This window comes from Canis lupus, chromosome 8, assembly GCF_003254725.2.
Source record: "Canis lupus dingo isolate Sandy chromosome 8, ASM325472v2, whole genome shotgun sequence".
Taxonomy (NCBI): Eukaryota; Metazoa; Chordata; class Mammalia; order Carnivora; family Canidae; genus Canis; species Canis lupus.
In genome coordinates, this window is record NC_064250.1 from 26770260 (window position 1) to 26797951 (window position 27692).

The 27692-nt window shown below is 38.3% G+C and overlaps 2 protein-coding genes and 1 long non-coding RNA gene across 6 annotated transcripts in view; 1 reads left to right on the top strand and 2 right to left on the bottom strand.

The window, feature by feature from the left end:
• SOS2 (SOS Ras/Rho guanine nucleotide exchange factor 2) overlaps window positions 1–16168 on the bottom strand; it is an 80392-nt gene extending 64224 nt beyond the window's left edge. The window contains exon 1 of one of the 3 annotated variants that reach the window (XM_025444119.3): window positions 16003–16165. In XM_025444119.3, coding sequence (XP_025299904.1) covers window positions 16003–16089 — 87 coding nt within the window. In that variant the 5' untranslated portion in view covers window positions 16090–16165. Of the gene's footprint in view, window positions 1–16002 lie in introns of all 3 variants that reach the window. The other 2 variants (XM_025444118.3, XM_049113147.1) reach the window with 2 other exon arrangements.
• A 612-nt stretch (window positions 16169–16780) lies between these two features.
• Window positions 16781–21215, top strand: LOC125755559 (uncharacterized). Its single transcript, XR_007412315.1, has 2 exons — window positions 16781–17151; window positions 17293–21215. It is a non-coding gene; the product is annotated as an uncharacterized LOC125755559 (long non-coding RNA).
• The window catches only part of L2HGDH (L-2-hydroxyglutarate dehydrogenase), a 38684-nt gene continuing 31512 nt past the window's right edge, over window positions 20521–27692 (bottom strand). For both annotated transcript variants that reach the window (XM_025444145.3, XM_025444144.3), the window contains one exon: window positions 20521–22593. In XM_025444145.3, the coding sequence (XP_025299930.1) occupies window positions 22398–22593 (196 nt within the window). In that variant the 3' untranslated portion in view covers window positions 20521–22397. The remainder of the gene's footprint in view (window positions 22594–27692) is intronic.

Here is a 27692-nt window from a genome sequence, read left to right on the forward strand (position 1 = left end):
GCTAAAAGGCAGAGATTTCCAACCTAGAATCAGATCCTAACGAACTATCAATCAAATGTCATGGTAAAATGAAGTCATGTTTAAACATAACAGGTCAAAACTTTTAACTCCCATGCACCCCTTCTCATTAAGCTTTTATAGTTCATACCACAGTAAAATTGCGTAAATCAAGAGAAAAATATAGCATATACGAAATGAAGGAAGCAATACAGAAAAAAGGCCGAAGGCGTACCCAGAATAAAGTGAAGGGAAATTATGAGAGCTGTACAATAGGCATAAGGTCACCAGTTCAGACTAGAGAAACTGTCTCAAGATGAAATTGAAGGGTGCCTGGCTGGCTCAGTTGAAGAGCATGCAACTTTTTTTTTTTTTTTTTTTTTTTTAAGATTTATGTATTTTAGGGCAGCCCAGGTGGCTCAGCGGTTTAGTGCCGCCTTCAGCTCAGGGCGTGATCCTGAAGACTTGGGATCAAGTCCCACGTCGGGCTCCCTGCATGAGCCTGCTTCTCCCTCTGCCTGTGTCTCTGCCTCTCTCTCTCCCCTCTCTGTGTTTCTCATGAATAAATAAATAAAATCTTAAAAGAAAAAAGATTTATGTATTTTAGAGAGAGAGGGAGAGCATGAGCAGAAGGGGCATAAGGAGAAGGAATTCTAGAGCTGACTGTGCTGAGCATGGAGTCCCATGTGAGGCTTGATCTCACAAGCCTCAGATTACCACCGGAGCTGAAACCAACAATCAGATGCTGTTAAACCGACCATGCTACCCAGGCACCCTAGGCATGCAACTCTTGATCTTATCAGGGTCACAACTTCAAGCCCCACATTGAGTGTACAGATTACTAAAATAAATAAATAAAAAATTTAAAAAAAGAGATGAAATTGATAGAGCATGTGATGGATCTAAAAATCTTAGGATATTTAGACAACTGGTAGAGAGAGCTTAAGCTTGAATTAGAAGGTGCATAGAAAAATACACAAACAAGAAAACAAGACAATTATTAACTCCACTAAAAGTAAAGGGCTAGGTAGAAAAGAAAAAGTGGTTTATCTCCAACAGCATTAACAGTCGTAACAACGTAAACTTTGAATATTGATCCAAACAAAACTATGATATAACCATGGCTTGGGGTGTGAGGCACGAAGTATGCATATATGATAAGTTGTGTTTGGCTGGAGGGAGGAAATGTATATTTATATTAAAGAATATTAGGGGCTCTTGGGTTGCTCAATCAGTTAAGCATTGACTGTTGATTTCAGCTCAGGTTATGTTGTCGGGGTTGTGAGATCTAGCTGTGCTTCAGCTCAGCATGGAGTCGGCTTGAGGTTCTTTCCCTCTCCCTCTGTCCCTCCCCCTACTGTGCACACTCTTTCTTTAAAATAGATAAAATCTTAAAAAAAAAAAAAAAGAATACTAAATCCTTATCTTCCATGGTAGGAAGTTAACAGATAATGGTCAAAACAGGAAAAAAATGTAAGAATAGCAATTTTTTTCCCTTAGAGACACAGAATACTGAAATGAATCACTTTGGAAGTTAAAAGGAATTGTCTCTGGAAAGCAGAAAATTTTGTGAATGGGAGAAGGTACTGCTATTTTTTTTTATAAGCCTTATAAAGTTACTTATATTTTTATTTGCGGGAATAATTTTGATAAAATACAAACTTACAAAGAAACATAATTTGAACTGGGGAAGTGGGGAAGAGAAGGATACATAAAACTAGAAATATCAAATACTACTTTTTAAAGAACTTTGGAAAAGAAGAGTTTAAAGGAAAGCAGTTAGATATTTATAAGGGACCAATATCCAGAAAGCCAGGTTTTATATTTCTTTATAAACTCAAAATAGGTTGTAGGGAAACAAATATTTTCTCTTACATGCACTTCTTTAACATGACAAGGAAAGTTAATTACATCTTACCACAGATTTCTATTAGATTAATAGAATTAAGACTTTTTTAATTAAAAAAAAAAAAGCATTTATGTTGGAAGTTTAGCAGTGGCATTCATAAGGCTGTTTCTTATAACAACCTTCCATAAAAGCCAAGTGCCCCACTCAGTGAAACTGACTGTGCATGAGAATTAAGAAAATGTCTAACTGGGATGGGTTTTTTTTTCCTGTGATTATGATTTTAAGTAAATAGCCTACAAAGTAACTTTAACATTGAGCATCAAAATTTCTTAAACCAAACCTCTTGAAGTAATTGTAAATTTGAAAAGTCATAAAAACAAATATATAATGTTAAAATCCCACACATAAACACTAATAGGACATCAAGTTGACAATGAAAGGTAACCAACCATACTTTACACTTGCACAGTATTTACTATCTTACGCCCTAAGAGACAGTAAACATAAAATTACCACATCAGAACTCACTTATTTCTGAAAGACCAGTCAGAAAAAGAGCAATTAAAATAATTTTCAGTCTTTAACAGTAGATTAACAAGTCAGACCTGTATTTTAGTTACAACATATTTTCAAATTGCCAGGAGGTATTTCCTTATACACACTGTAAGAAGAATAGTCATACTATATGTAGATCCATGCATAAACACATATAAAAACATTAAACTTTACATTATTTTCTATCCAGATAAACACTAGATTTGACATGTTTCAGAAATGTTATTTCCTAATTTATATTTTTCAGTTCTCCATATTCACAATCAAATAAAAATCTTGCTAGTGCATTTGTTTAATCAATTAACATTTGAGCTCTTGGTACAATGTAGAAATAAATCTCTTTGGCTACATAGTATGACATTTATTTATGCCAAATTATTCATTCCATTGCCAAGATTTTTGCAAGGATACAAATATCTTAAACATCAATTAAGAATACTGGAAGTTTTTGTTGTCATAAAAGAATTAAAATTCCATTTAAAAAGAAAAAGCAACAAATTTCATTCTAAAAATATACACAAACAACTACAAAATATTGCTGACAGATATTTTAAAAGGCTTGAGTAAGGGCAGCCCGGGTGGCTCAATGGTTTATCGCTGCCTTCAGCCCAGGGCCTGATCCTGGAGACCCAGGATCAAGTCCCAAGTCAGGCTCCCTGCATGGAGCCTGCTTCTCCCTCTGCCTGTGTCTCTGCCTCTCTCTCTCTCTCTCCCTCCCCCCTTCTCTGCGTCTCTCATGAATAAATAAAGTCTTTTAAAAAAATAAATAAAAGACCTAAGTAAATAAAAAGATAAACTTTATGAGCTGGAAGACTCATAATAATTATATAATACCATCAAGATGTCAATTCCTTTCAAATGATCTATAGATTCAACATAATCCCAATAAAAATTCCAGCAGGTTTTTGTGTAGTAATTGACATCCTGATCCAGCCACTCTATGGTTATTACCCAAGAAAAAAGGAAATATATATCCATACAAAGACTTGTACACAAATATTCACAGCATTTTTATTTGTAATAGTCAAGATCTGAAAACCAAATGTACATAAATAGGTGAAGAGATAAAAAGTGGCATATATCCGTACAATGGAATACTGCTGAGCAATTAAAAGGCATGAACTATTATGTGAAACAAAATAAATAAATCTCAAAAATAATGCTGAGTGAAAGAAGTGAGACAAAAAAATAGTATATATTATATATATGTAAAGAGTATATATTGTATGATTCCATTACTACGAAACTCTAGAAAAAGCAGATCAGTAATTGCTTGGGTATAAGAAATGGGAAGGAATGAGAGGGAGAATTAAAGAGAGTCAAGAGGAAATTACAGGGCTGAAGGATAAATTCAATATTTTTATTGTGATGGCTTCACTGATACATTTATATACATAAAAACTTACCAAATTGTATAAATATTTTTAGTTTATTACATCAGTCATACTCCCAATAAAGTTTACAAAAATAATATAAAAATATAATATTCTAAGGTAGCAATTTTTTTAGTAGGGTGAATAACAAAAAATTGAAACCACAGCTGTAGGACTATCAACTCTTCAATTCAGAACTATTTCTTATGCTTTTGGCTTCCTCCTATTTCCCCACCCTTTTATTTCTAATATACAGGTAACCTAGCACCATGCTTTGCATAAAGAAAGCACTCAGCAAATACTTGTTAAATAAATATATTCATGGTAGCAAACAGATTTCTTGGCCTCATTTAAATTTGGGGACTAGGAAAAATCAAGACCTCCATTAAATTTGCTTTTATTTCACAACATGTACCGAGAGACTCAGTTTTCCCATGTAACATTAAACATGAGGAGATTCCCACTCTATGCTCCTCTATTCCCACTGTTTTTTATTATCCACTTTTTCACATAGATTCGGCACTCTTAATTAGGGGCTTTCTTGAGGGGTTTTCAATGTAAGTTTATTTAAAAAGGAGATAAGTATAGGCCAAGAATCTTACTCTATGTAGCTTAATATTAGGTGACAGTTTATCATAAAATAATCACAACAGGGGTGCCTGGACAGCTCAGTTGGTTAAGTGTCTGCCTTGGGCTCAGGTCATGATCCCAGAGTCCTGGGATCAAAGCCCCACATCAGCAAGCTCCCTGCTCAGCAGGGAGTCTGCTTCTCCCTCTCCCTCTACTGTTCCCTCTGCTTGTGCTCTTTATCTCTGTCAAATAAATAAATAAACTCTTTAAAAAAAAGTAATCACAACTTGTAGACAATATTATTAATGGAAGCTAAAATTTTTGTCATTAAAGTTTTCCTTGAATGAAATGAAATGGCACATGATCTGTAAGTACACTCTCATAGAGACAGGCCATTAACCTGTAAAGCCAAGAAAGTGCAGGCTAGAGCAATGGTTCCTGACTAGTTCCTGTGGCAAAGCATTTGGAAGTCACAGAGCTCTTTGCAGAATATGAAAATATTACAACACATATATCATCATAGAGAGTACAAGTAATATTAGTAAAATGACTGTATAAAACTGAAAACTATAGGCACTTGTTTGCAAGAAAAAACAAAAAGTATCATAAACTGTTTTTCCTATAAAGCCTCTGTATCTCATTAGTTTTACAATCTTCCATTACTCACTAGCAAGTAAACAGCACCAGGGACCACACCACAGACAAGAAAAACTTATGAGTAAAAAAATAAAATTGAAATTGAAAAACATTAATATTGGCTTTTTCCCCCTGTGAACTAGGAAAAGATCACTATTCTAAATATACTTTATTCAAAGTTTAAGACTCCCTGGGCCAAATACCCACTTCCTTCATTATACCACCAAAACTACCATATCTACTTTCTCTTAAAGAAGATCTACCACGGGGCACCTGGGTAGCTCAATTAAGTGTCTGACTCTTGATTATCAGCTCAGGTCATGATCTCAGGGTCATGGGCCTGAGCCCCATGTCCAGCTCTCCACCTAGTGGGGAGTCTGCTTAAGATTCTTTCTCTCTCTCCCTCTGCCCTTCCCACCACCCCTGTTCTCTTTCTCAAATAAAGAAATGGTTTAAAGAAAAAGATAATCTGCCCGACAAGGTACCTGCACTCAAGGAGAAAACAGGCTCTTTCTCATCTCTTCTTCCCAACTGCCCTCCTCCTACCTTACTGAAGAAGGGCAGATCTATTACTTACTCTGATCTCACTAGGGTATGCTGCCCTGGGGTGCAATAAAAAATACATAATAAATTCTAGGACACTGAACAAAGAGACAACTACAAATATTTTTCATTTAAGTACCTTGCTTCTTCAATCCCGTAGCCTATCAAACAACAACAACAACAACAACAACAACAACAACAAAAAACTCACCACAGCCTTACTAAGGAGAAAAACTTATGGAAACAAAAGAAAGCATCTTTAAGAAATAGTAAAAAGTAACATTACCTTCTTTCACTCAAGAGAAGAAATTAAAAGCAAGTTTTCACACCTTAACTATTTTTCTATCTTACAATTAGAATTCAGAAGTGGGATGTTTGGCATGTTACATGTATTAACACATTCATTTGAACTGAAAAATTAAGTCAGACCTTGTCTCAAAGAAGATAAATGATGATGAGGGTGGCTGGCTTGACAACAAAACTTACCAATTTGGTTATGTGGTGGATACTTTACATTAAATGGATAAGCATAGTAGGCAGAATCCTAAAGTGCCCCTAGGATTCCCACCCCTTGATATACATGCTCTGTGTACTCCTCTGGAGTGTGGACAGGATCTGTGAATATGATGGGATATCATTCCTATGATCAAGTTACCATAGAAGGTGAAAGTGACTAAGGTCCCTAATCGGTTGACTTTGAATTAATTAAGATTGTCACCTTAGTTAGGCCTGACCCAAATGAGTCCTTTAAAAGATGATCTAAAAGAATGAGCTAAGAAACAGCAGCAGATGCATTCCTCCTGGCCTTGAAGAAGCAAACTGACATGTTAAAGCAGCCTCTAGGAGCTGAAGGCCTCAGACATACAACCGCAAGGAAATAAATTTTGCCAATAACTCCATGAGCTTGGAAGAGGACCCCATGCCTCAGAGAAGACGGCAGCACCAGCCAAAACTTTGATGGAGACCCCAACAGAGAACCTAGCTAAACTGTACCTAGACTTTTAACTTACAGAAACTGAGACAAATTCGTGTTGTAATAAGCCGCTAAAGTTTGTAATAATTTGTTAAGCAGCAACAGAAAACAAATACAATGAACTAGAGATATAGTTCCAAGGATTCAATGAGAATATGTTTAAAGAATATGATAAGGTAAAATACATGTTATTAATAAATATCATCATAATGAAGTGTACTAAACCTAACACTATTTTCATTTTCCCAAACTTTCTTTGATATGTTGGACTAAACAAAGTATCTTTAAGCAAAAAAAAGTAATAGTTATAATTACTAGTCTTTGGGCATGTCCTGGAAAAGCTAGAAAATGAAAAAATGAATAGTTTTAAAGACAGGCAACAAATCATTCTGCAAGTCAGGTGGTTTCCAATTTTTTACCTTAAAATTGCAGTAGAACCTAAATGAGCTACTGGCTTACATATCATTAAGACTAACTTTTTGATAGATAACAAAATGATTTTGGGGGGACGCCTGGGTGGCTCAGTGATTGAGCATCTATCTATCTGTCTGCCTTTGGCTCAGCGCATGATCCCGGGGTCCGGGATTGAATCCCACCCACATCAGGCTCCCCTCAGGCAGCCTGCTTCTCCCTCTGCCTATATCTTTGCCTCACTCTGTGCCTCTCATGAAAAAAAATCTTTAAATATATATATATAGAGAGAGAGGCATATAATTTTAAAGAAGTTTTAAAAATAAGCTTGAGGGATGCCCGGTGGCTCAGCGACTGAGTGCCTGCCTTCTGCCCAGGGTGTGATCCTGGAGTCCCAGGATCGAGTCCCACATCAGGCTCCCTGCATCGAGCCTGCTTCTCTCTCTGCCTGTGTCTCTGACTCTTTCCCTGTGTCTCTCATGAATAAATAAATAAAATCTTTAAAAATAAAAAAAAATTAAAAATAACCTTGAGTGCTTTAAATTTTTCTTCTATTTATGTTAATGAGGGTTCTCAGGGCTTATATCTCCAGAAATGGGAAACAAGAATAGAATTGATGCTGAACTGTGATTCACTCCTGCAAGACCCTATCTCATTCTAGCAATAATAGTCACCCATGAAACATGAACTAATTTAAAACCAACGCAAACAACCACATAGATGTCACTGAACAATCCATATTCAATAAAGCTTTCTAAGTACTAATTTTCTAAAATCCATGACTTTGAATTAATCAAGATTGGCACCCTAGTTAGTTAGGCCTGACCCAAATGAGTCCTTTAAAAGATGATCTAAAAGAATGAGCTAAGAAACAGCAGCAGATGCATTCCTCCTGGCCTTGAAGAAGCAAGGTCTTTTGACCAACTATGTCCTAATAGCAATTCAGCCTAAAAGAAATATATATTTTTTAAGATTGTATTCATGTATTTGAGAGTGAGAAGAGAGAGAGCAGGAGTGGGGGTAGGGGAGGGAAGAGTAGAGGGAGAAGGACAAGTGGGCTCCCTGCTCAGCAGGGGTTTGGTCTCAAGACCCTAGGATCACAGCCCAAGCAGAAGGCAGATGCTTAACCAATGGAGCCACCTAGGCACTGTAGTAGAAAAATTTCAATGCTTCACAGTCACTGAAGAGATTTTTAAAAATTCAAAAAGCAGACATTTTTGTTGTTGAGGAAAGTATAATGGAAGGATCAAAGACTCTTAAGTATAAACATACTGTATTAGAATTATGCAGAGGAAATAGAAAAGTTCACAGAGAATAAAGTATAATGTAAAATTTCCAACTGTTAAAAAAAAGCACTTTGTCCCATTTGCAACGACGTGAAGTATAATGCAAAGTGAAACAAGTCAGAGAAAGACACTCACTCACATGTGGAATTTAACATATAACAAATGAGCAGAGGGGAAAAATTTGGAGAGAGAGAAACACCAAGAAACACATAATTAAGAATAACAGAGAACAAAGTGATGGTTACCACAGGGGAGGAAGATGGAGGTTTGAGTAAAATAGATGAGGATTAAGGAGGGCACTTGTCATGAGCACCAGATGATGTATGGAATTGTTGAATCACTATATTGAATACCTGACACTAATATAACACTGTATGTTAACTGGAATTAAAATAAAAAAAATTTTTTTAAAGCACTTTGTCATGTATAAAGGATCAATGGTGGATATCAACATGTTATGGTACTTAGATTTCACTGGATATATTTAAAAGACTGATGGAGGGGCACCTGGGTAGCTTAGCGGTTGAGCGTCTGTCTGATTGCCTTTAGCTCAGGGCGTGATCTCGAGGTCCTGGGATACAGTCCCACATCCAGCTCCCCGCAGGGAGCCTGCTTCTCCCTCTGCCTATCTCTCTGCCTCTCTCTCTGTGTGTCTCTCATGATTAAATAAATAAATAAATAAATAAATAAATAAATAAATAAATAAATAACTGTTTTATTTTAAATATCAGTATTTAGAACACATATAAAATTATACTGCAACTATCTGAATTTGAAGATGAAAATTTTTAGATGTCAACATAAAAACGTGCAATTAAAAAATTCTTTGGGAGATACATAACAAAAAACTAAAGAAAAAAAACCCTCTGATTTAGGAGAAAAAAATCAAGACTCAATGTTGATTAGATCTGAGCCTCATGTGAGATGGAAGACAGGATGATGACCAGATTTCTGGGTTCAAAACTGAGTATATCATTTATACTGGAGGTTTTAGAAAGTGATAATAAGCTTGGATTGGGTTTTATGGTAAACATCTATATAGGAATGTCCAGGAAGCAAGGGATGCAGTAGCTTTAAATAGGCTCCAAGAAGAGTCCTCTTTAAATGATGTTTGTCTTGGGGATCCCCGGGTGGCTCAGCAGTTTAGCGCCTGCCTTTGGCCCAGGGCATGATCCGGGAGTCCTGGGATTGAGTCCCACAACAGGCTCCCTGCATGGAGCCTGCTTCTCCCTCTGCCTATGTCTCTGTCTCTCTCTGTGTCTCTCATGAATAATTAAAATCTTTAAAAAATAATAATAAATTATGTTTGTCTGAAAATGAAGGAGGTACAGGGACATAATCTCTGGGATGGTTGTTCTAGGCAGAAGAAATAGCAAGTACAAAAACCCTGAGATTAGAATACATCTACACATTAAAATGTGTCTGCAGATACAAGGAAGCCACTGTGGGGAAGGAACACAGCAAAAAAGGGAAAGTAAATGAAGTCAGAGACGGAAAAGTTAAGGGTGCAGCAGTGGAGTGCAGTAACCTATTGAGAGGACTTAGACTTTTATTCTGAGAAGCAATGAGAGTTGTGAACAAAGAAATGAAAATATCTCACTTATTTCTGCTGTGTTGAGAAAAGGCTGAATGGGGGCAAGGGCAGAAGAGCCAAGACCATGTACAGGTTATTTTAACACTCAAAGAGATTAATGATGGCTTGGTCCCAGGTGGTAGAAGTGGAAGAGTAAAAAACAATGGTTGAGTATACCTACAGTTTCTGAAGTAAAGCTAAACAGATTTAGACAGATTAGGAAGACAAGATTCAAGAATAGCTCCAGATTTTTATTTGGAGTAATGAGAAGGACAAAGTCGTTAGCCATTTACTGATACAAGAAACACTACATAAGGAGCAAGTTTTGGGAGGAAGAGAAGGAGCTCAGAATTGGTTGAGATTCCTATCACACACCTATGTGGAAGTCATCCAGAAAGAAGTTGGTTATCCAAACACAGGAAAGAGGACTGAGCCAAAAATAAAAATATGGAAATCATGAGATACAGATGACATGCGAAGCCATGAGGCTGGATGGGATCTATGAGTGACTGTAAGTAGAAATTAAAGTCCAAAAACCGCCCCTCTGGGGAGGTCAGAATGATATAGTTTGGGTAGAAGAGGAGGAGGACCTAAAAGGAACAGCCAGAGAGAAAAAGCCTGCAGAGGTTGGTGTCCTGGAAGCCAAACAAGGAAAGGATTTCAAGAAAGAAGAGTTCAACTGCCAAATGCTGCTAATGGGTTATTTTTAAAAGAATTATAAAGTGCTATAGAAGAGGTAATGTTTTAGTTTACAAACTGATTTAGTGAAGAAAACAGGAAGAATCAAAACTTTACTTAGAAGAGAATACTAGAAAAAAAAAGAATACTAGTATTCATATCTAGATCTAGATGTTATTTTCATTGTTTTGCTTCATCTCCACACACTAAAATGTGAAGTGTATAACACATTACATATTTCAAAGGCTTTCTACTATTATATGTTCTTATGTGAAAGAAGAAAAGAGTTTTAGGTTGTTAATTTTTAACGTGACTACATGAGATAATGCTAAATCCATTAGTTCCATTAAAATTCCTTCCTGATTCAAATATGCAGGCTAACAGAGGATATAATCAAACTACTGTTCCCTTGAAAGAGAGGCCATGGTTAATATAAAAGACATATACTTGATTTATGTCAAGTGGTAACACAGGTAATGCTTTGGGTAGTCAGCATAAAACACTTTAATGGAATATTATTGCTCCAAATATACCATACCAAAATTAAACTGAAAATAGAGGGCGACTACTAAATCATGGCTGACAGGGAGCTAAATGCAGCAAGTTAAAATGCGTTCCTAATGCTCATCCAGTTCTGGCTGAACCCCTTGGGTCAGTTTGGGTCATTATTAGTTTGGAACAATTCCAAATGACTCGCTGGAGTTCTACTGTTATATTCAGTGGCTTTAGGAAATCCAGGACAGGCCTGACGTCACATACACAAAAATCATAGGACATCCTATTCATTTCTAGCTTTTGGTTGGAGTGATCTTTTAAAAAAGCAATTTTGATCAAGTTAATCTAATTATTTTGTTACATAAATAATACTACAAGGCTTCTTATTCTCAGGTAGAAACCTTAACCTGGTCTACCAACTAGCCTCTTCTTTTCATTTTGTCTTAGTTTTTTAAAACCAGTCAAAATTTCTCTCAGGCTCAAAACCTTTCTTACCTCCCCTTTGTCTTGTTAATTCCTATTGATCTTTCAGATAATAGTCCTTTATCGTCTGTCCTTCCCAGGCCTCTCCCACAGAGACATTTAGAATAGAAGCTTTATGAGAGCGGGGGTCTCACTACAATCTCAGTATCAAGAGTAGTGCAGGACACCCAGGAGGCATTCAATAAATACTTAAACATATCCTCCAGAACTCGGCACAAGTGTTACTTCCCTAGAGAAGTCTTCCTTGAACCTCTGATGTCAGTGACACCAATTTTATTTTCTCAAAGCACCCTATCCTTTTCTTCTGGGTACAGAAAGATCCAGAGTAGTCTTTTAAAATGGTTCCAAGACACTGTAGTACAAAGGCAGAAACACTAAAATCTTTCAGAGTTCACAAAAACATTTTTTTAAAGATTTTATTTATTCATTAGAGAGAGAGAGAGAGAGAGAGAGAGAGAGGGGTAGAGACACAGGCAGAGGAGAAGCAGGCTCCACTGCAGGGAGCCTTGATGTGGGACTTGATCCCGGGACTCCAGGATCAAGCCCTGGGCCGAAGGCGGGCGCTAAACCACTGAGCCACCCAGGGATCCCCACACAAAACCATTTCTAAACCAAAACCTCCTATCCTCTTCTTCCTTGCCATAGACTGCTATTTAATTAACTCAGACATTGTCTCATACCTCTTACATTTTAGACAGATATGTAAAGGCAAACTGTAATGTTTGGGACTGGGAGTTCATATTTAACCTGAATTAGAGTCAGGAACAAAGTAATTCAATCAATCCTTTCTAAGTCTCATGACATTTGTAACTACAGATAGAAAAACGAGAGATTTTCTTTTCCACAATTAGCCTGGTGAAGAACACCTGACAGAAAAGGCATCTACAAGGAAGTATCAGGAACTAAAAAAAACTTTAAGGCATGTTTCCCATATGTAGAACGCTTACACTGATTTTTTTCAGCATATAATCAATATACCTACACAAAGTACCAAAGGCATTTCAAAGACACAGGTAATAAGCTGCATTTACAAGTATATCCCCACGCTTTTTTTCCTCCCAAGTAATACAATAACTTCAATGTTCTTGGGGAGTAGTGGTAAAGGCATTTATGTTTCTGGCTCTTTTAAGGAAGATACATAATTTAGCAGTAATGTTAACAATCCACGTATTATCTATTAGTAATGTCATTTCCCTCTGCTTTACCCTTTGTAGTTTATGTATTTAAATGCTCTACCTAAAGTTGTTTTAAAAGTTAAAAAAAAAAAGTTAAATAAAAACAAAACAAAAAGTTAAGGAACACATTTCTATTTCCAAAATTATTTTTCCATAAATCTATTATGTTTGTGTTTCTATGTAGTGAAATAAATATTTAATGTTGGTGTAAAAAAATTCCCTGTATTTTCGGGGTCAACAACAGTGATTTCACCATATAACCTGATTTTCATAAAAATTAGCCAAAACTTGAAAATAAGCAAAGGATATTACAGGTGTTTTTCAGTACAATGCTGTGCTCAAACCTCTGAATACGCTCTACGGACTGGACTATTTTGCAAATCTGTAAGATTAACATTGAGATTTTTGTCTGGTACAGATACAAGTAATTTCAAATCGGTGGAAAAGACAATCCAAAACTTACTGTTTATATTCCTACAGGATATTAACTAATTTTGTATCTAACCCAGCAATCCTATCTTAATATTACTTTATTAAATTGCCTATAAATACTTACCTCCTACAATTTTCATATAGTTCCCTTATTAAATAATAAGTTGAATCAAAATCATGGACACACATTCATTTATATTTGTGTGAGTCATGATTTTAGCTTCCAGAAAATTTAAGTTTTAGAGGTTTCACCAAGATGCCCAAGTAGAATCGGATAGAACCGATTAAACTATTGCTCTTTTCACACACACATATATTCATTATGTAACTCTGAGCTCCTAATTGCTATCTATCTCATTTATATAAACCAAAACCAAAAAGTTTAAAATCTTCTAAACACCTTTAGAGCAGGTCCCCTGCTTTTATGTATCTTTGTAATCTTAGTTCCAGCATGGTGCCTACTGCCTAAGATGTGTTCAATAAATGTTAATGTCAATTATACTTCAATTAAAAAATACAAGGATAAAAGTAAAGTTCAAGAAAAAAGAAAAAAAAAAGCTAAATGAAGTGTCCCACATGTTTAATGGAGGAAAGAGCCAACTGGAGGAGAAAAAACCCTAGTAGTCCAATACTACTGCTACTCTACTACTACTAATCTCAGTAGTCTTTGAAATTGTTAGCTGGAAGAAGGAAGCAAGCCAAGTTCTACATGCTTTGAATGTAAAGACAGAGCCTTTCTACAAATGGTGGGATTTTTCATTGTACTAAGGTATGGCTGGCAGGTACATTCCAGAATGTAACACATCCTACAAAGGAAGAGTGAACCTTGAGCTCCTTATGAGCAATAACTCTTAGCAGGCTCCATAAACCTACGTGTTGCAATACCACAAATACCCAAATGCTACAAAACTAGACATAATCCAAATTACTAACACCAAAAATTTTCCAAAAATATGAAAAATGTCTTCCGTAGCAATATATCTCAATTCTGTAACAGTAAATTAATGAATAGAAGTTGTTTTCTGAATTCATTTCACCACAAAAGACCAAATTTTCTTAGATGTATTCCATAAGCAAAGGATCTACGAGAACTGTGGTACAAGACAATACAGATCTGTAAGACACCTGAGCTCCAGATAAAGGAGCACAGCATAAAATGCAAATTAACAGTCTCAAAGCAATGGACTAGGATGTTTGTTCTGGCTTTGTTGTCAGCCTAATCTGAAGAAGTAAATCTGTCTCTGTTCATGGGGGATTATTAGGGTCAAAGCTACCCAATGAATAAATTATGCAACACACATTCAAATACTATTTGCTACCAGAAAGTACCAATAGGTAGATACCTGCATCACACTGCCAACAATACATGCCTACCACCTTCTGCTGAGTGCAATTACTCACATCAGAGTCGGTTACTATCTAAGCATATCCCCTTTTACTTTTCAGCTCAGGCTGGTGTTCATTATCACCACTCAGCAGGCTTCCATTTCTTTCCCTCTCCTTGTAGAATCAGGCTGCCCATGGAAGTAAAGTCAATTAACTTCAACACCTAGTATGCCAGTGAAATGATAACTGCCCCTAGTTACCTCCACCAAGGTATGAAAAGGCACGACTTTGGGAAGCCCGGGTGGCCCAGCGGTTTAGCGCCACCTTTGGCCCAGGGCCTGATCCTGGAGTCCCAGGATCGAGTCCCACCTCAGGCTCCCTGCATGGAGCCTGCTTCTCCCTCTGCCTTGTGTCTCTGCCTCTCTCTGTCTCTCATTAATAAGTAAATAAAATCTTTAAAAAAGAAAGAAAGAAAGAAAAGGTATGACTTGGTGTTTGGCCCAATGAAGGCAGTATCTCCTTGCGAGAATTATGAAAACAATGGAAAATCTGAAACTCTGAATGTATGAGGAAAATGTTCTTACCTTTAAAATATACTTCTTCCTTTCACTTATAGAAATTATACGAAGATTTATTTTCAAGTTCAGTCTTTTAAATTAATGTTTATTTTTTATTACTTTAAAATTCATTCTTGGATATTCTGCACAAAATGCAGACATACTAACCCCTTTGCATCAATGGCAATGGAAGCCCATGTTAAGCAGGATTGATGTCTAATCCTTCAGTCTCTAAATTCGTCTTGACCTCATAATAAGGTTTATTATAAAAATAATAGTATGGTTATTACCTAAATTCACAAATGAAGGCTCATCTCCAGGAGAGAGATGCACCCAGGGGATACACCCAAACTCGAAAGGTTGATTTTTTTTTTAAATGGGGCGCGTTTTTGCCTCCTTAAAACATTTCAAGTTCTAAAGTGCACCCACTGAAGAAACACCAAATTTCTTAAATCTCTTGTAAACAAGTAGGACACCTTTCGCAGGAAGTGAGGAAGCACTTTAAATTTCCCTCAAGAATTGTAAAACGAGTGTGTGTATCAGGGCTCCCTGACATTTCACACGTGAAACACACCGAGCGTACGAAAAAGTACTGCCTCATCAGTGGACGCTCTTGACAAGCCAAGTGCCTAAAGGAACACCCCCAAAGTGCCTGATTAAAAGTAATTACCGGGCCTGGATATGAACTTTTGTTTTAGAAACTGTGTAAACACCAGCGAGACTTTCTCTTGCCCTAATCCAGCCTGAGGACAACAAATTGGCCAACGGCGGAAGTTGCCTGACGAAACGACTGCAACATGAAATCCATTTTTACGATCATAACAAAACCTTCCTTCCGGGGCCAGGCAAAAACTTGAGAAAACGTCCTTTTGGATGCAACAGGCAATTCGGAGCCCCCCAGACAGGGCCGGCCCCTGAGCAATGGCCCGGCCCGCGGGACCCGAGCACTGGGAGAACGCGCAGCTCCCCGTTAGAAGCCCGCGGGGGCCCGGGCCCGGCACCCCCACCCCCCACCCCCCGCCCCGCCCCCGCCGCCGCCGCCCGGCTCAGCCGCCGCAGCCCCCGCGGCCGCCCGGACACCAGCACTGACCTTCCGCAGGGCCGAGACCAGCAGTCCCCGCCATTTCGGACTGTTCTCTTCGCTGAAGAACTCGTACAGCTGCGGCGCCTGCTGCATGGCCCCGGCCGCAGCGCCTCCGCATCGGGGGCGGCCCGCGGACCGAGCTGGGCCGGGCGGGCGGCCTGACAGGCAGGGAGCGGGCCGCCTCGCCTCGCCTCGCCTCGCCTCGCCTCGCCGGCCGCCGCCGCCGCCTCCCGCCCGGGCCGCAGCTCCGGCCGAGGCGGCTCGGGGGCGGCGCCGGCGGGCGGGCGCTCCGGGGGCGGTTTCCTCGGCCCCGGCGGCCTCGCCTCGCGCGGCGTCCGCGGAGGAAGCGCGGCGGCCCGAGGGCCCGGGCGACCCCGGCTGCGACCGAGACGGCGGCCTCCTTCCCCGGCGGCGCTGGCCCGCTCCTCGGGCGGCTCCTCCTCCTTTGTCTGGGTTCGCCACCCGGCGCGGGGCACTGCTGACCTCGCCCCCGCCCCGACTCCCGCTACGGCGGCGGCAGCTCGTCTCCTCAGCGCCTCATCCCCGCCCTCCCGACAGGCAGCGCCGCCCGGCCCGCCCGAGTCACCTCCAGAGGGCCCTGGGGACCGAGCGGGCGTGCGCTTCGGGCGGGCGAGCCCCACTCCCGCGCACAGCGCTGGCGGCCGCCGTCGGCCCTGCGGCAGCCGCGCACCGCGCCCGGGGGCAGCCGCCGAGCTCCGGGCTCCGGCAGTCGCCGCTCGGCCCGCCCCCTGGGCCCGGCGCTCATTATCCCGGGTCGCCGGAGAAGCCCCGCACGGAGCATGCGCGCCGCGGAGCGGGCTGAGGCGCCGGCCGGTCGCGGGGTGGCGGGGCGGCGGGGCGGTGGGGGCTCCGGGGCCGGCCGGCGGGGCGGGGGGGGGTCGGCCCGTGCCGGGGCCTGCCGGGGGCCCTTCTCACAGACCACCCCACTCCACTGCGTTTTACACACACGCTCCCCTCTCTCGACCTTCCCGAGACGGGCCTGATTCGATGCCACTCTCGGAGCCCCGGTATCGCGGTCACGGGAAGAGGTTGAGGATGGAGAGACCGCGTTCGGGCCGTGTGCTCTACAGGGCTGTCGTGTGTCTAGGAGATGGTGAACTGTCTCGTCGAGTGAGGTCTCGGGGATTGAAGGCGGTGAGACGTGGGATCAGCAACCGGCAACGAGGAAGGGAAAGGCAGAGCAGGGTTGGGGCCGGGGGGCGGGGAGTCTGTGCTACACTTCACTTCCACGGTTGGTAACTAAACGATTATCCTTTCCCAAAACACAAAACACAGACCAATTTGTCATTTGGCAAAATCAGAATGGCAGAGCTGGAAAACTCATTTTTCTAATCCAAGTATCCACTGAATCACGATTTTCTTCTAATAAAGCCACAGACATCCGCATTCCGAGGTACTTGGGAAAAAAGGATAGTGAAATGCTTGCATTTCTCCAATTACTTTTTCAATCAGTGATGGCAAAGACTTTGGCTTATAGAGACTGTCTTCGCTTTTTTCTCCTTTTCCGGAACTCCAGCTGTATCCTAATGGGGTGTCAAACTATTAAACTGTGATTGTATTTTCTTATAGGAGAGTGAAGTTGTTAGCGGTAAGTTTCATTGTTGGCCAAGGATATTGGAAGCCTTCTCTGAGCCAAATCTGGCCTGAAGACACTCTGTTTATCCAAACTATATTTAAATTTTAAAACTGCTAACATTTTAAAATCAAGAGATTTTATATAAAAATGGACTTCCAGCTTCTCTTGACAAAAATCTCACAACACCGGGCCCTGCTGCACTCCTGCAAATAAATAATCATCAGGCACTGGGTTGTGGCTGTCCTCTTTAGAAAAGTACGCCATCCCATTTCCAGTTGGCTATGCTCCCTACCTGGCACTCTTCACCCTTTTATATAACCTGCCTAGTCTCTACAGGCATCTGAGTTGTGATCTCTGGGCTAGGCAAACAGAAATATGATCCATGTGCATGTGGGGATAATCCAAGAATGACACCCATAAAAATCGCAACCAGACAAATGGGCCATCTAGAATAAAATGTTGGATCCGAACCCCACACTCTACACTAGGATAAACTGCAGAGTGTCAAAGACTTAAATGTAAAAAATTAAAACCATAAAATAATTTGTTAATAACTTAAGTACAAAAGACTTTTCTACTACGATATAAAATCTAGAATATTGATAAACTGACTTTAAAAATGAATGGGAAAAAATCACAAGGTAAGCCAAAAGGTAGGTGACAAACTGGAAAAAAATATTTGCAACTCATTTTCTAAATAGTTCATTTCCCTAATATCTAAGAGTTCCTACAGGGGGACCTGGGTCACCAGAATTTTAAGCATCTGACTCTTGGTCTCAGCTCAGACAGGTCTCAAACTCAAGGTCGTGAGTTGAAGCCCCTTGTGGAGCTACACATGTGGCCTACTTAAAATAATTCCTATAAATTAATTGGACTAAAACTAAAGGGAAAAATGGATAAAACATATGAAAAAATGGTTCACAGAAAAGGAAATATAAATGTCTCTTAAGTATATTAAAAATGCTCAATTTCACTCATATTACAAAAAATTTACTCTATTAATTTTGTACCTATTAGAATAACCACGCACAGCAAAAAGCCTGATTATATACTATGTTGGTGAGACTATGGGGAAATGGGTACTGTAATATATTATTCATGAGAGCTTAAATTGGTTCAACCTCTACCAAGGGCAACTTGACCTATCAGGAAGTTGTGCCCTTTGACCCAGCAAATTCTAATATGTCCTATCGGTATATTCGCTCACATGTGAAACGATTTAACAGCTATTCACTGCAGTACTGTGACAGCTAAAACAAAAGTACCCCAGAAATAAACAATTTAAATTATCGTCAGTAGATATAAGGACCTGGTTCAACAAATAATAGTAAATTTATAGAAAAGAAGCTGCAAAATCATTCAAAAAGAACCAGGCCAGGGATCTCTGGGTGGCGCAGCGGTTCGGCGCCTGCCTTTGTCCCAGGGCGCGATCCTGGAGACCCGGGATCGAATCCCACATCGGGCTCCCGGTGCATGGAGCCTGCTTCTCCCTCTGCCTGTGTCTCTGCCTCTCTCTCTCTCTCTCTCTATCTCTGTGACTATCATAAATAAATAAAAAATTTTAAAAAAACCTTTAAAAAAAAAAAAAAGAACCAGGCCACTGTGTTCAGGCCACTTGAACATTATCAGAGACAGTGCAAAGTGAAAAGAGCAGGGCATATAACATAGTATGTAGAGTATCCTACCACTTGTGTAAAAGAAATGGAGGAAGAATTTTATTATATATACCTCTATGAGGCTGAGCAAGAGATATTGACAATTTTTGTTGCATCAGGAATGAGAACTAGGTGGCTTGGAGGAGAGGAGATATTTTCATTGAGTACATTTTGGGGACTTTTGAATTTTCAACCATTAATGTTGTACTTATTCAAAATGTTAAATTTTTAAATAAATTTCCAACCCCATTATAAACACTTGCTTCAAGTGTTAAAAAATAAATATTGGGGGACCTGGCTGGCTCAGACAATAGAGCCTATGACTTGATCTCAGGGTTGTGTTTGAGCCCCACGTTGGGTATAGAGATTACTTAAAATCTTTTTTAAAAATGAAGTATTAAACACAAAGATACTATACTTGATCATAAATTTGAGTTAAAATTAATATGCTATATTAATTATTTGATAAATAGTAATTTTGTCTTTTTAGAATTTAGAATGGCTTTTGGGAGATAACTTGAATAATCTAAGCACATTTCAAATTTTAAAAGGCAATGAAAATTTTACCACTAATATTCTCTCACTGAAAAGCATTTTCAAGAAGGACTTACTCAACATTTCTCCTATTTACTCTCTACTTCCTCAATTTATTTAAAGCTACAAGTGCTGCCAGTCAGAAGCAAACCAAAGCAATGCCACAGGAAACAATAAATGTCATTGTCACTCACTTTCATGGTTTGTTGCTGTAGCTAACTCTGGTCCTCTTACAGTTCACCTGCTAAAAAGAGCAAGCTCTCAGACTGATCATTTGCCCTATAACCCTTACGGGAGGCTTATACCCAGAAACCCAACCCTGTAAGAGATAGCATACCAGAATGTCTTCCTCAGAGAAACTATAATTATTTATGAAACTCCTATTTGATTGATTTATTGTCCCTTCCACCTGTAAAGCACTGTGTGTTTATATGTTACATATATATACTCTGCTATGGAACAGAAACAATGTTCCCTGGTGCTCTCCAGTATGAAGACATTGAGGTCAGCCAGATGGTGCCACCATTACCGAAAGGAAACTAAGTGGGGAAGTGCTCTACTTTTTACCTAAAATATAAACCTAATTTTTATATTATACACAAATATACTTTTTTCATTTTTTAAGATTGGCTATATAAATGATAGTTAATGAAAATATGATAGTTCATATTTCACATACAAAAAACTTACCTGAATCAGAGCTTCAATGAAACAAAAAATTATGTTCACAACACCAAGGCTCATTAAAATATTTTAATATTAATTTACATTTTTCCTCTCTCAAATACACAAAACTTTTAAATTTCATACCAGTATTACACAACAAAACCCGATTAATATAAATATGTTTTACAAACAGAATAACCTACACATTCAAAACACTTTCAATCATCTTTTTCACTTGTTTTTTTGGGGTATGATATAGACCCAAATGGAATAAGGGCTGTTTTAATTTAGAAGAGCTATTTTTGTAATTTCAGTCTTTCACAGCTTAGTATATATGCAATCTCACTGTTTATGAAATAAAGAATTGTAAAATTTTCCATCTCTTAATAGTCTTGTAATGGAACAGAAAAATATCCTGTGTGTCACATTTCTTGGAGGAATCAGTTGTTATGAAGAACCATTAAGGCTGGCTTCTTCTGTGAGTGGTTTCTGAATGCTTTCAATATGCTCATCCCAGTGTCAAATAATTGCCTAGTCTATACCTGGGATGTGCTACTTCTCGAACATGAGCTGGTGATGTAGCCTTTCAAATTAATGGCTGAGGTAGCTCAAACAATATAATCACTGAGGCTTGAAGTAAAAAGGAAGAAAACAGAAGTTTTTCCTATCAGTCAATATGCACATCCTTACTCATCTATCACACAGATTTGATGAAATAAGAAGAAAGAATGAAGAGTAGAAGATTAATCCTGAGACAGTATATATGAGGGAATGGATGAAAATGTCTCACCTAAATAGTGGTTCTGTAATAAAAGTTTCCCCAATCAGTAGGCTGCCATAAATTCATTTATATTTCTATTTTCCAACTTTCTGAACTGCCAGAATTATTTCAACAGATACCACACATGTATATACAGTATACAGTATTGGCACTGGGCCACAATAGAAAATACTCATGAAGTATACATGAACGTAAGGCACTTTTGCGGTTTACAAAAGTGAATGCCTCAGTTAGGTATTTCTCCAAAATAAAGAAATATCGTCATAAAAGTTCATAGGATCCCTGAAAACCAAGTAGGCATGAATAATTAGTGATCTTGGCCAATATTTGAGAAAGTTGGTATGACTGAAAAACAGAGATATAGAGGTAAACAATTTTTAAAATTAGAGTTCTATATATCAGCATTCAGGATTCTAAAACTGCTCTCATAAAAACCTATCAGTTCTAAGTTCTTTTAGTTTCTCAACCACAAAAGACTAAAGAGTAGGCAATTAACCACTCATACGGTAATGCTGTTTGGATTTAGTGGTAACTGCACACTAAGTCAATTATAAAAAAAAAACTAGGAATAATAAAGGCTTTATGTTTCTTTTGCAAAGTCAGTTCCTGCAAATATTATAGCTAAGATAGAATCTTATTCAAACTACTTAAAAATGTGAAATTTCATATATTTCCTTTAAATTAAGAAGTTTAAATCTCCAAATACAAATACTGTTGCTCTAAATAATATGAGCTTTCCTATACTCTTCAAAATTAAAAGGTTTGCAACCTACAACACACTATATTTTTTTTGTTCAGTAGAGAAAAAAAAAGCTTAGATATTATAAAGGCAAAAAAATGAAGGGGATAATCAATTTTTTGTGCCATCGTTCCCAGAAATTCTAGAAGAGCCAAATATCTAGATCATGGTTAGTGAGGAGAGGTCAAAAACAAAAGTCAGGGATTCAGGACAGATACAACTGTACCTTGCTTCTTTATTCACAAAGTAAAAGAGCATGGACTTTAAAAAATTATAATTTCTATGTTATAGCATTCTAACAATTCAGTTATTACCTAAATGAGATACCTAAAAATGAGATTTTCAAATCATTTTCCTTAAAGAATGCAATTGGTATATTCTTGTTGCTGAATGTGGAAACTAAAATGCATATCTAGCTCCTTACATTATTTACAATTTAAATCTTTGTTGTACTTCATCTGCAATCATTCCAGAAATTGCAAGAGAAGAAGTAGCAGCAGGGGACGGTGCATTTCTCACATGAAGAATGCGATTTCCAATATCCCCAACTCCTCCATCAAATACAAAATCTTCTACCAGATTTCCATCTCTGTCCAGGGCTTGGGCTCTTACTCCAGCTGGACCTCTGCAAAAGCAAAAGTAGTAGTCAACTGACTGGAAGAAATTGGGCACTTTACAAATTGTGGGTTTCAAAGTATTCTTAAATCAATAAAGTATTCTTTTTTTTTTAAGATTTTATTTATTTATTCATGATAGAGAGAGAGAGAGAGGCAGAGACACAGGCAGAGAGAGATGCAGGCTCCATGCCAGGAGCCCGATGCAGACTCGATCCCGGGACCCCAGGATCGCACCCTGGGCCAAAGGCAGGCACTAAACCGCTGACCCACCCAGGGATCCCCTAAAGTCTTTTTTCTTCTAAATGCACAATTATGTGGAAACCCAACAGGTAGGTTTGTGTTTAGCCAAAGGCTAGAAGTTTGTTGCCTGTCAAATATATCCTTAGCCTAGAGCATAATGCCTACCACACAACAGTGTCAATAAATGCTTACCAAGGAATATTTACTTATAAATATGTATTTTCCCCAAAGTATCAGAGAAATCCACAATTAGAATAGATGTATTAATTTGGCTTTATAAAATGAATTTATTATAAAATCAATGGGAATAAATAAGTCTCTTCAGACTAATACAAAGCAAAAAGTAAGAGTTATGTATGTCAGTTGCATTCCTAAATATCCACTGCAGAATTGTATTAACTTTTGTACTTTGATTGTAAATTAAAATTGATGGAGAGCGGTATCTGCAAATGGCAGCAAGTTATTTTTTGTAGTTTGTTATTATTTTTTTTAATTTTTATTTATTTATGATAGTCAGAGAGAGAGAGTGAGAGAGAGAGAGGCAGAGACACAGATCAGAGGGAGAAGCAGGCTCCATGCACCGGGAGCCCGATGTGGGATTCGATCCCGGGTCTCCAGGATCGCGCCCTGGGCCAAAGGCAGGCGCTAAACCGCTGCGCCACCCATAGATCCCCTGTTATTATTTTCTATAGTTTACCCTTCACTATCAGGATAACCTTCGATTTAACAGAGATGATAGGAAAAGCACAAAAATGAATTAACTTGGCAGCATGTTAATACAGTAAGAGCCTTTACTACTATAAGTGCTTTATAACACTTGAGTTCACAAATTAGTTTTTTTAAAGACAGTTAAAATTTACAGATGAAATCTGAATAAAATATTTTTTGTATATTTTTTTATTGGCGTTCAATTTGCCAACATATAGTATAACACCTAGTGCTCATCCTGTCAAGTGCCCCCCTCAGTGACCATCACCCAGTCACCCCATCCCGCTGCCTGCCTCCCCTTCCACTACCCCTTCCGTGTTCGTTTCCCAGTTAGGAGTCTCTCATATTCTGTCACCCTCTCTGATTTTTCCCACTCATTTTCTCTCCTTTCCCCTATACTCCCTTTCACTGTTTTTCATATTTCATATGTATTTCATATATGAATGAAACCATATAATGTTTGTTCCTTCTCTGATTGACTTATTTCACTCAGCATAATACCCTCTATCCACGTTGAAGCAAATGGTGGGTATTCGTCACTGAATAAAATATTTTTTAATCCAAAAGTACCTCCTGTATACAAGACCAAGCAAAGTGGTATCATATAGTGGATTCATGTGCAATATGGTGGCCAAAAAAGCCCACTTCCTAAGGGTAAGACAGGGCAAGCCTGTCCACCATGGTGTTAAACAACTAAAGTTTGCCCAAAGCCTTCAGTCTGTTGCAGAGGAGTGAGCTAGATGCCATTGTGGGGCTGAGAGTCTTGAATTCTTACTGGGTTGGCAAAAACTCCATGTACAAATTCTTTGAGGTTATCCTCAATGATCCATTCCATAAAGCAATCACAAGAAATCCTGACACCTGGTGGATCACCAAACCAGCACACCAGCATAGGGAGACATGAGGGCTGACATCTGCAGGCCACAAGAGTCGTGGCCTTACAAAAGGTCACAAGTTCCACCACACTAGTGGTTCTTGCTATACAGCATGGGGGATGATGCAATACTCTCTGGCTCCACCATTACTGCTAATAACGTTTGTGAAATTCTTACCTGATAAACAATTAGGACAGTTATGTCTGCTTAAAAGTGTTCTTTATTAAAATCAGTTGTCTACAGGCTGTTCCATAAATGCATTATCAAAATTATTAAAGTTAAAGTGCAATAATGTTTGAAGATTGGAAGAGATGGTGTATTTTGTTTCTGATAAACACTTATGTCTTTGCTTTATCTTATTAGGGAGTTTATATGCCAATGTTTAAAATATTGTTTGGTGTAATAGGTGTAAAATTCTGTAAAAATGGAATGCAGAAGCTAGCCATGTTATTTGTTGGTGCATAGAATAACATCTGCACTTCATTGGGGGTGATGTAGTACTCTGCTGGTTTACTCTCAAATAGCTGTTTTTAGAAGTTTGATAAGAACAAACTTTTTAAATTGGAATTTGCTTGGAAATGTGAAGAACATCTCAATGTTTTGTCATATCATATGCAGAATAATAAAGCTAACTAGGGCCCACATTTTTAGGTTGAATCCAATATTCTATTTATGTAACTGCTGTTTCTAAAAAGAATAGTTTAAAAGAATGCCACTATTTTTAGGAGAATTGACTAAACCTGTTGTAAGAGGATCCTCATACAAACGAAAATAAATCCTGCTTAACTTAAAAAAAAAATTACCTCCCTTAAAACTGTTCAGAAAACAGAGTTTGAAGACAGCTGCCTTAGGAATGTCTGGCTGGCTTGGTTGGTAGAGCATGAAAGTCTTGATCTTGGGGTTGTGAGTTCAAGCCCCATATAGGGCATAGAGCTAACTTAAAAGAAAATAATAATTAAAGAAGAAAGAAAACAGCTGCCTCTAACACACCACCAAGACTCAAGAAATAAGAAAACAATGTTAAACATTTTTAATGATTCTGGGCCAATGAAGGTAAGTATTTGAGGAAGATAGAACACTATAACAGCACTGCCCTCTAATGATATTAGGATAATGATAACTATAATTTACTAAGTGCTTTCTCTGTTCTAGGAATTCTCTTTAATCCTCACAACAATGTAAGAGGCTGACACCATTTATATTTAACAACAAATAAATTAAATAACTTGCCTAAAGTTACACAGCTATAACTGTTCCTTTGTAGAGAGGCAAGGTTGAAAGCTAAATAATCTGCCCTAAAGAAGCCTGCAGGGAATCTGGGCTGGAGATGTGTAAGGTGTAAGGATTTCCAAGAAAGAATCAGATACAACACTTAGAACGCAAAGAGAACTGGACTGAAGCTAAAATTTCTTCGGGTAAGGATACAGATCAGCTGATACACCATGTTATCAGCCAGTGCGTGCTCTATTTTGCACATTCTGCACTTGTAGCTTATCTTAGCTCATCAATGCAGCATTTTCCCCCTCTTTTCCTGAACAATGCTGCTGTTGCTCTTAAAAGCATCTCTATAAATTTTCTTGTTCTCCTCCTTTTACCTGGCAGAAGGCCAACATGCAGAAGGCTGGCCAACATGACCAGCCATTGATGTTGAGTAATCAAAATAAATCTTTCCTCTCTTACAGAGGTTTAATTAGTATATTCCCTTGACTTCCCCTTCTAAGTAAATATGTTAATACTGATTAGCTACAATTACAAATGTGCTTATACTTTTCTTACAAATGCCAACTTTCTTTTCAGGGTCCCCTCCTGCCCAAGTATTCAAAGTGTAATCCAAAGTGTAAAAAACAATATATAATATTGTTTCTCTAAAAATCCCACTTTAGCTCAAACTAAAGTTAACTATTTAACATGAAATGTTTAAAGTACAAAATTCTTCATGTTCCCTTTTCAGCACTTAATGTAACTTCAGGGTTTTTCTTTGAATGATTACATATAAGCATTCCTCCCACAGAATACCTTCTCTGGACATGAGCATTATACCTTGAAATTTCAGGTAAACCATAAATTTCTTAAGGGCCAGCATCTTATACAACACCCCTACTTCACCCTCAAGTCTAGATTTGTGCCTTGTACATAGTAAGTACTCAATAAGGCTAGAAACTTTTAATTTTTTAACTTCTAATTTTTTTAAAGTAAGTGCAACAACAACAACAACAAAAATAAAGTAAGTGCAACACCCAGCGTGAAGCCCAACATGGGGCCTAACCCATGACCCTAAGACCAAGACCTAAGCCAAGATCAACAGTCAGACGCTTAGCTAAGCCATCCAGATGCCCCTTAACTTCTAATTCTTTAAAATTCTATTTTAATACCTGAAAGACATGTTAGCAGTTTTAATACTTGTGAATTCAGTTACATTGACTTGCTTAGTGCTATCTGTAGTTATGTATTTTGGTATATTTATAGCTAAATTTAATGGGAATGTAAATTCTAAACCCTTAAATATGTCTAGAAACAAAAGGTGAATATGCAACTAATGGCATTCCTTCATTTGAAAAGTGCTGTATTTATTGCTGTATTGTTCTGTGGTAGGCATTATCCTGTGAGATGGAAAAGAGCTATGAAAGGCTACAATTGACATCTTTGACTAGTTCCAAATAGCACAATTTAGTATTTTATAAAACTCACCATGGGATCTACTGTTAATCTAAAAATAGAAGTTCAAAAAAAAAATAAAAATAAAAAATAAATAAATAAAAATAGAAGTTCACATGAGCATATTGTACGGGGAAAGTAAACTATTCCAACTCAATTTCCAAACATGAAGGAGGGGTATTTTTGTTACTAATCTTCACCCTAATTGCATTGACAAGAGAACATGGTTTTTCTATCCTCAGGTTTTGAATTTTCTTGAGAACTTGATTTAGGGATTAGAACTTTTTGAACCTTTGTATAGGTTTTCTGAGGACCTGAATAACAGAAGCATTCTGTAACGGGAGTTAGGGAGTTCTATACATCCATTCAGTGTTTTACTTGTGTTATTTAAATCTTTTAATATTTTACCTGCTTGATCTATCTTCTAACAACTGACAGTTCTTAAAAATCACCCACAACTGTGGATTTATTGATTTCTGCTTGCAGTTATGTCAATTTTTGTTATCTGTATTTCATGTGTTATTATGCAACAATTTATAGGGACCTTTATCGCTAACAATAGTTTTTGCCTTCAAGTATATTTTATCTAAAATGACAAGTACTGATCTTTCTTTTTTTAAAAAAGATTT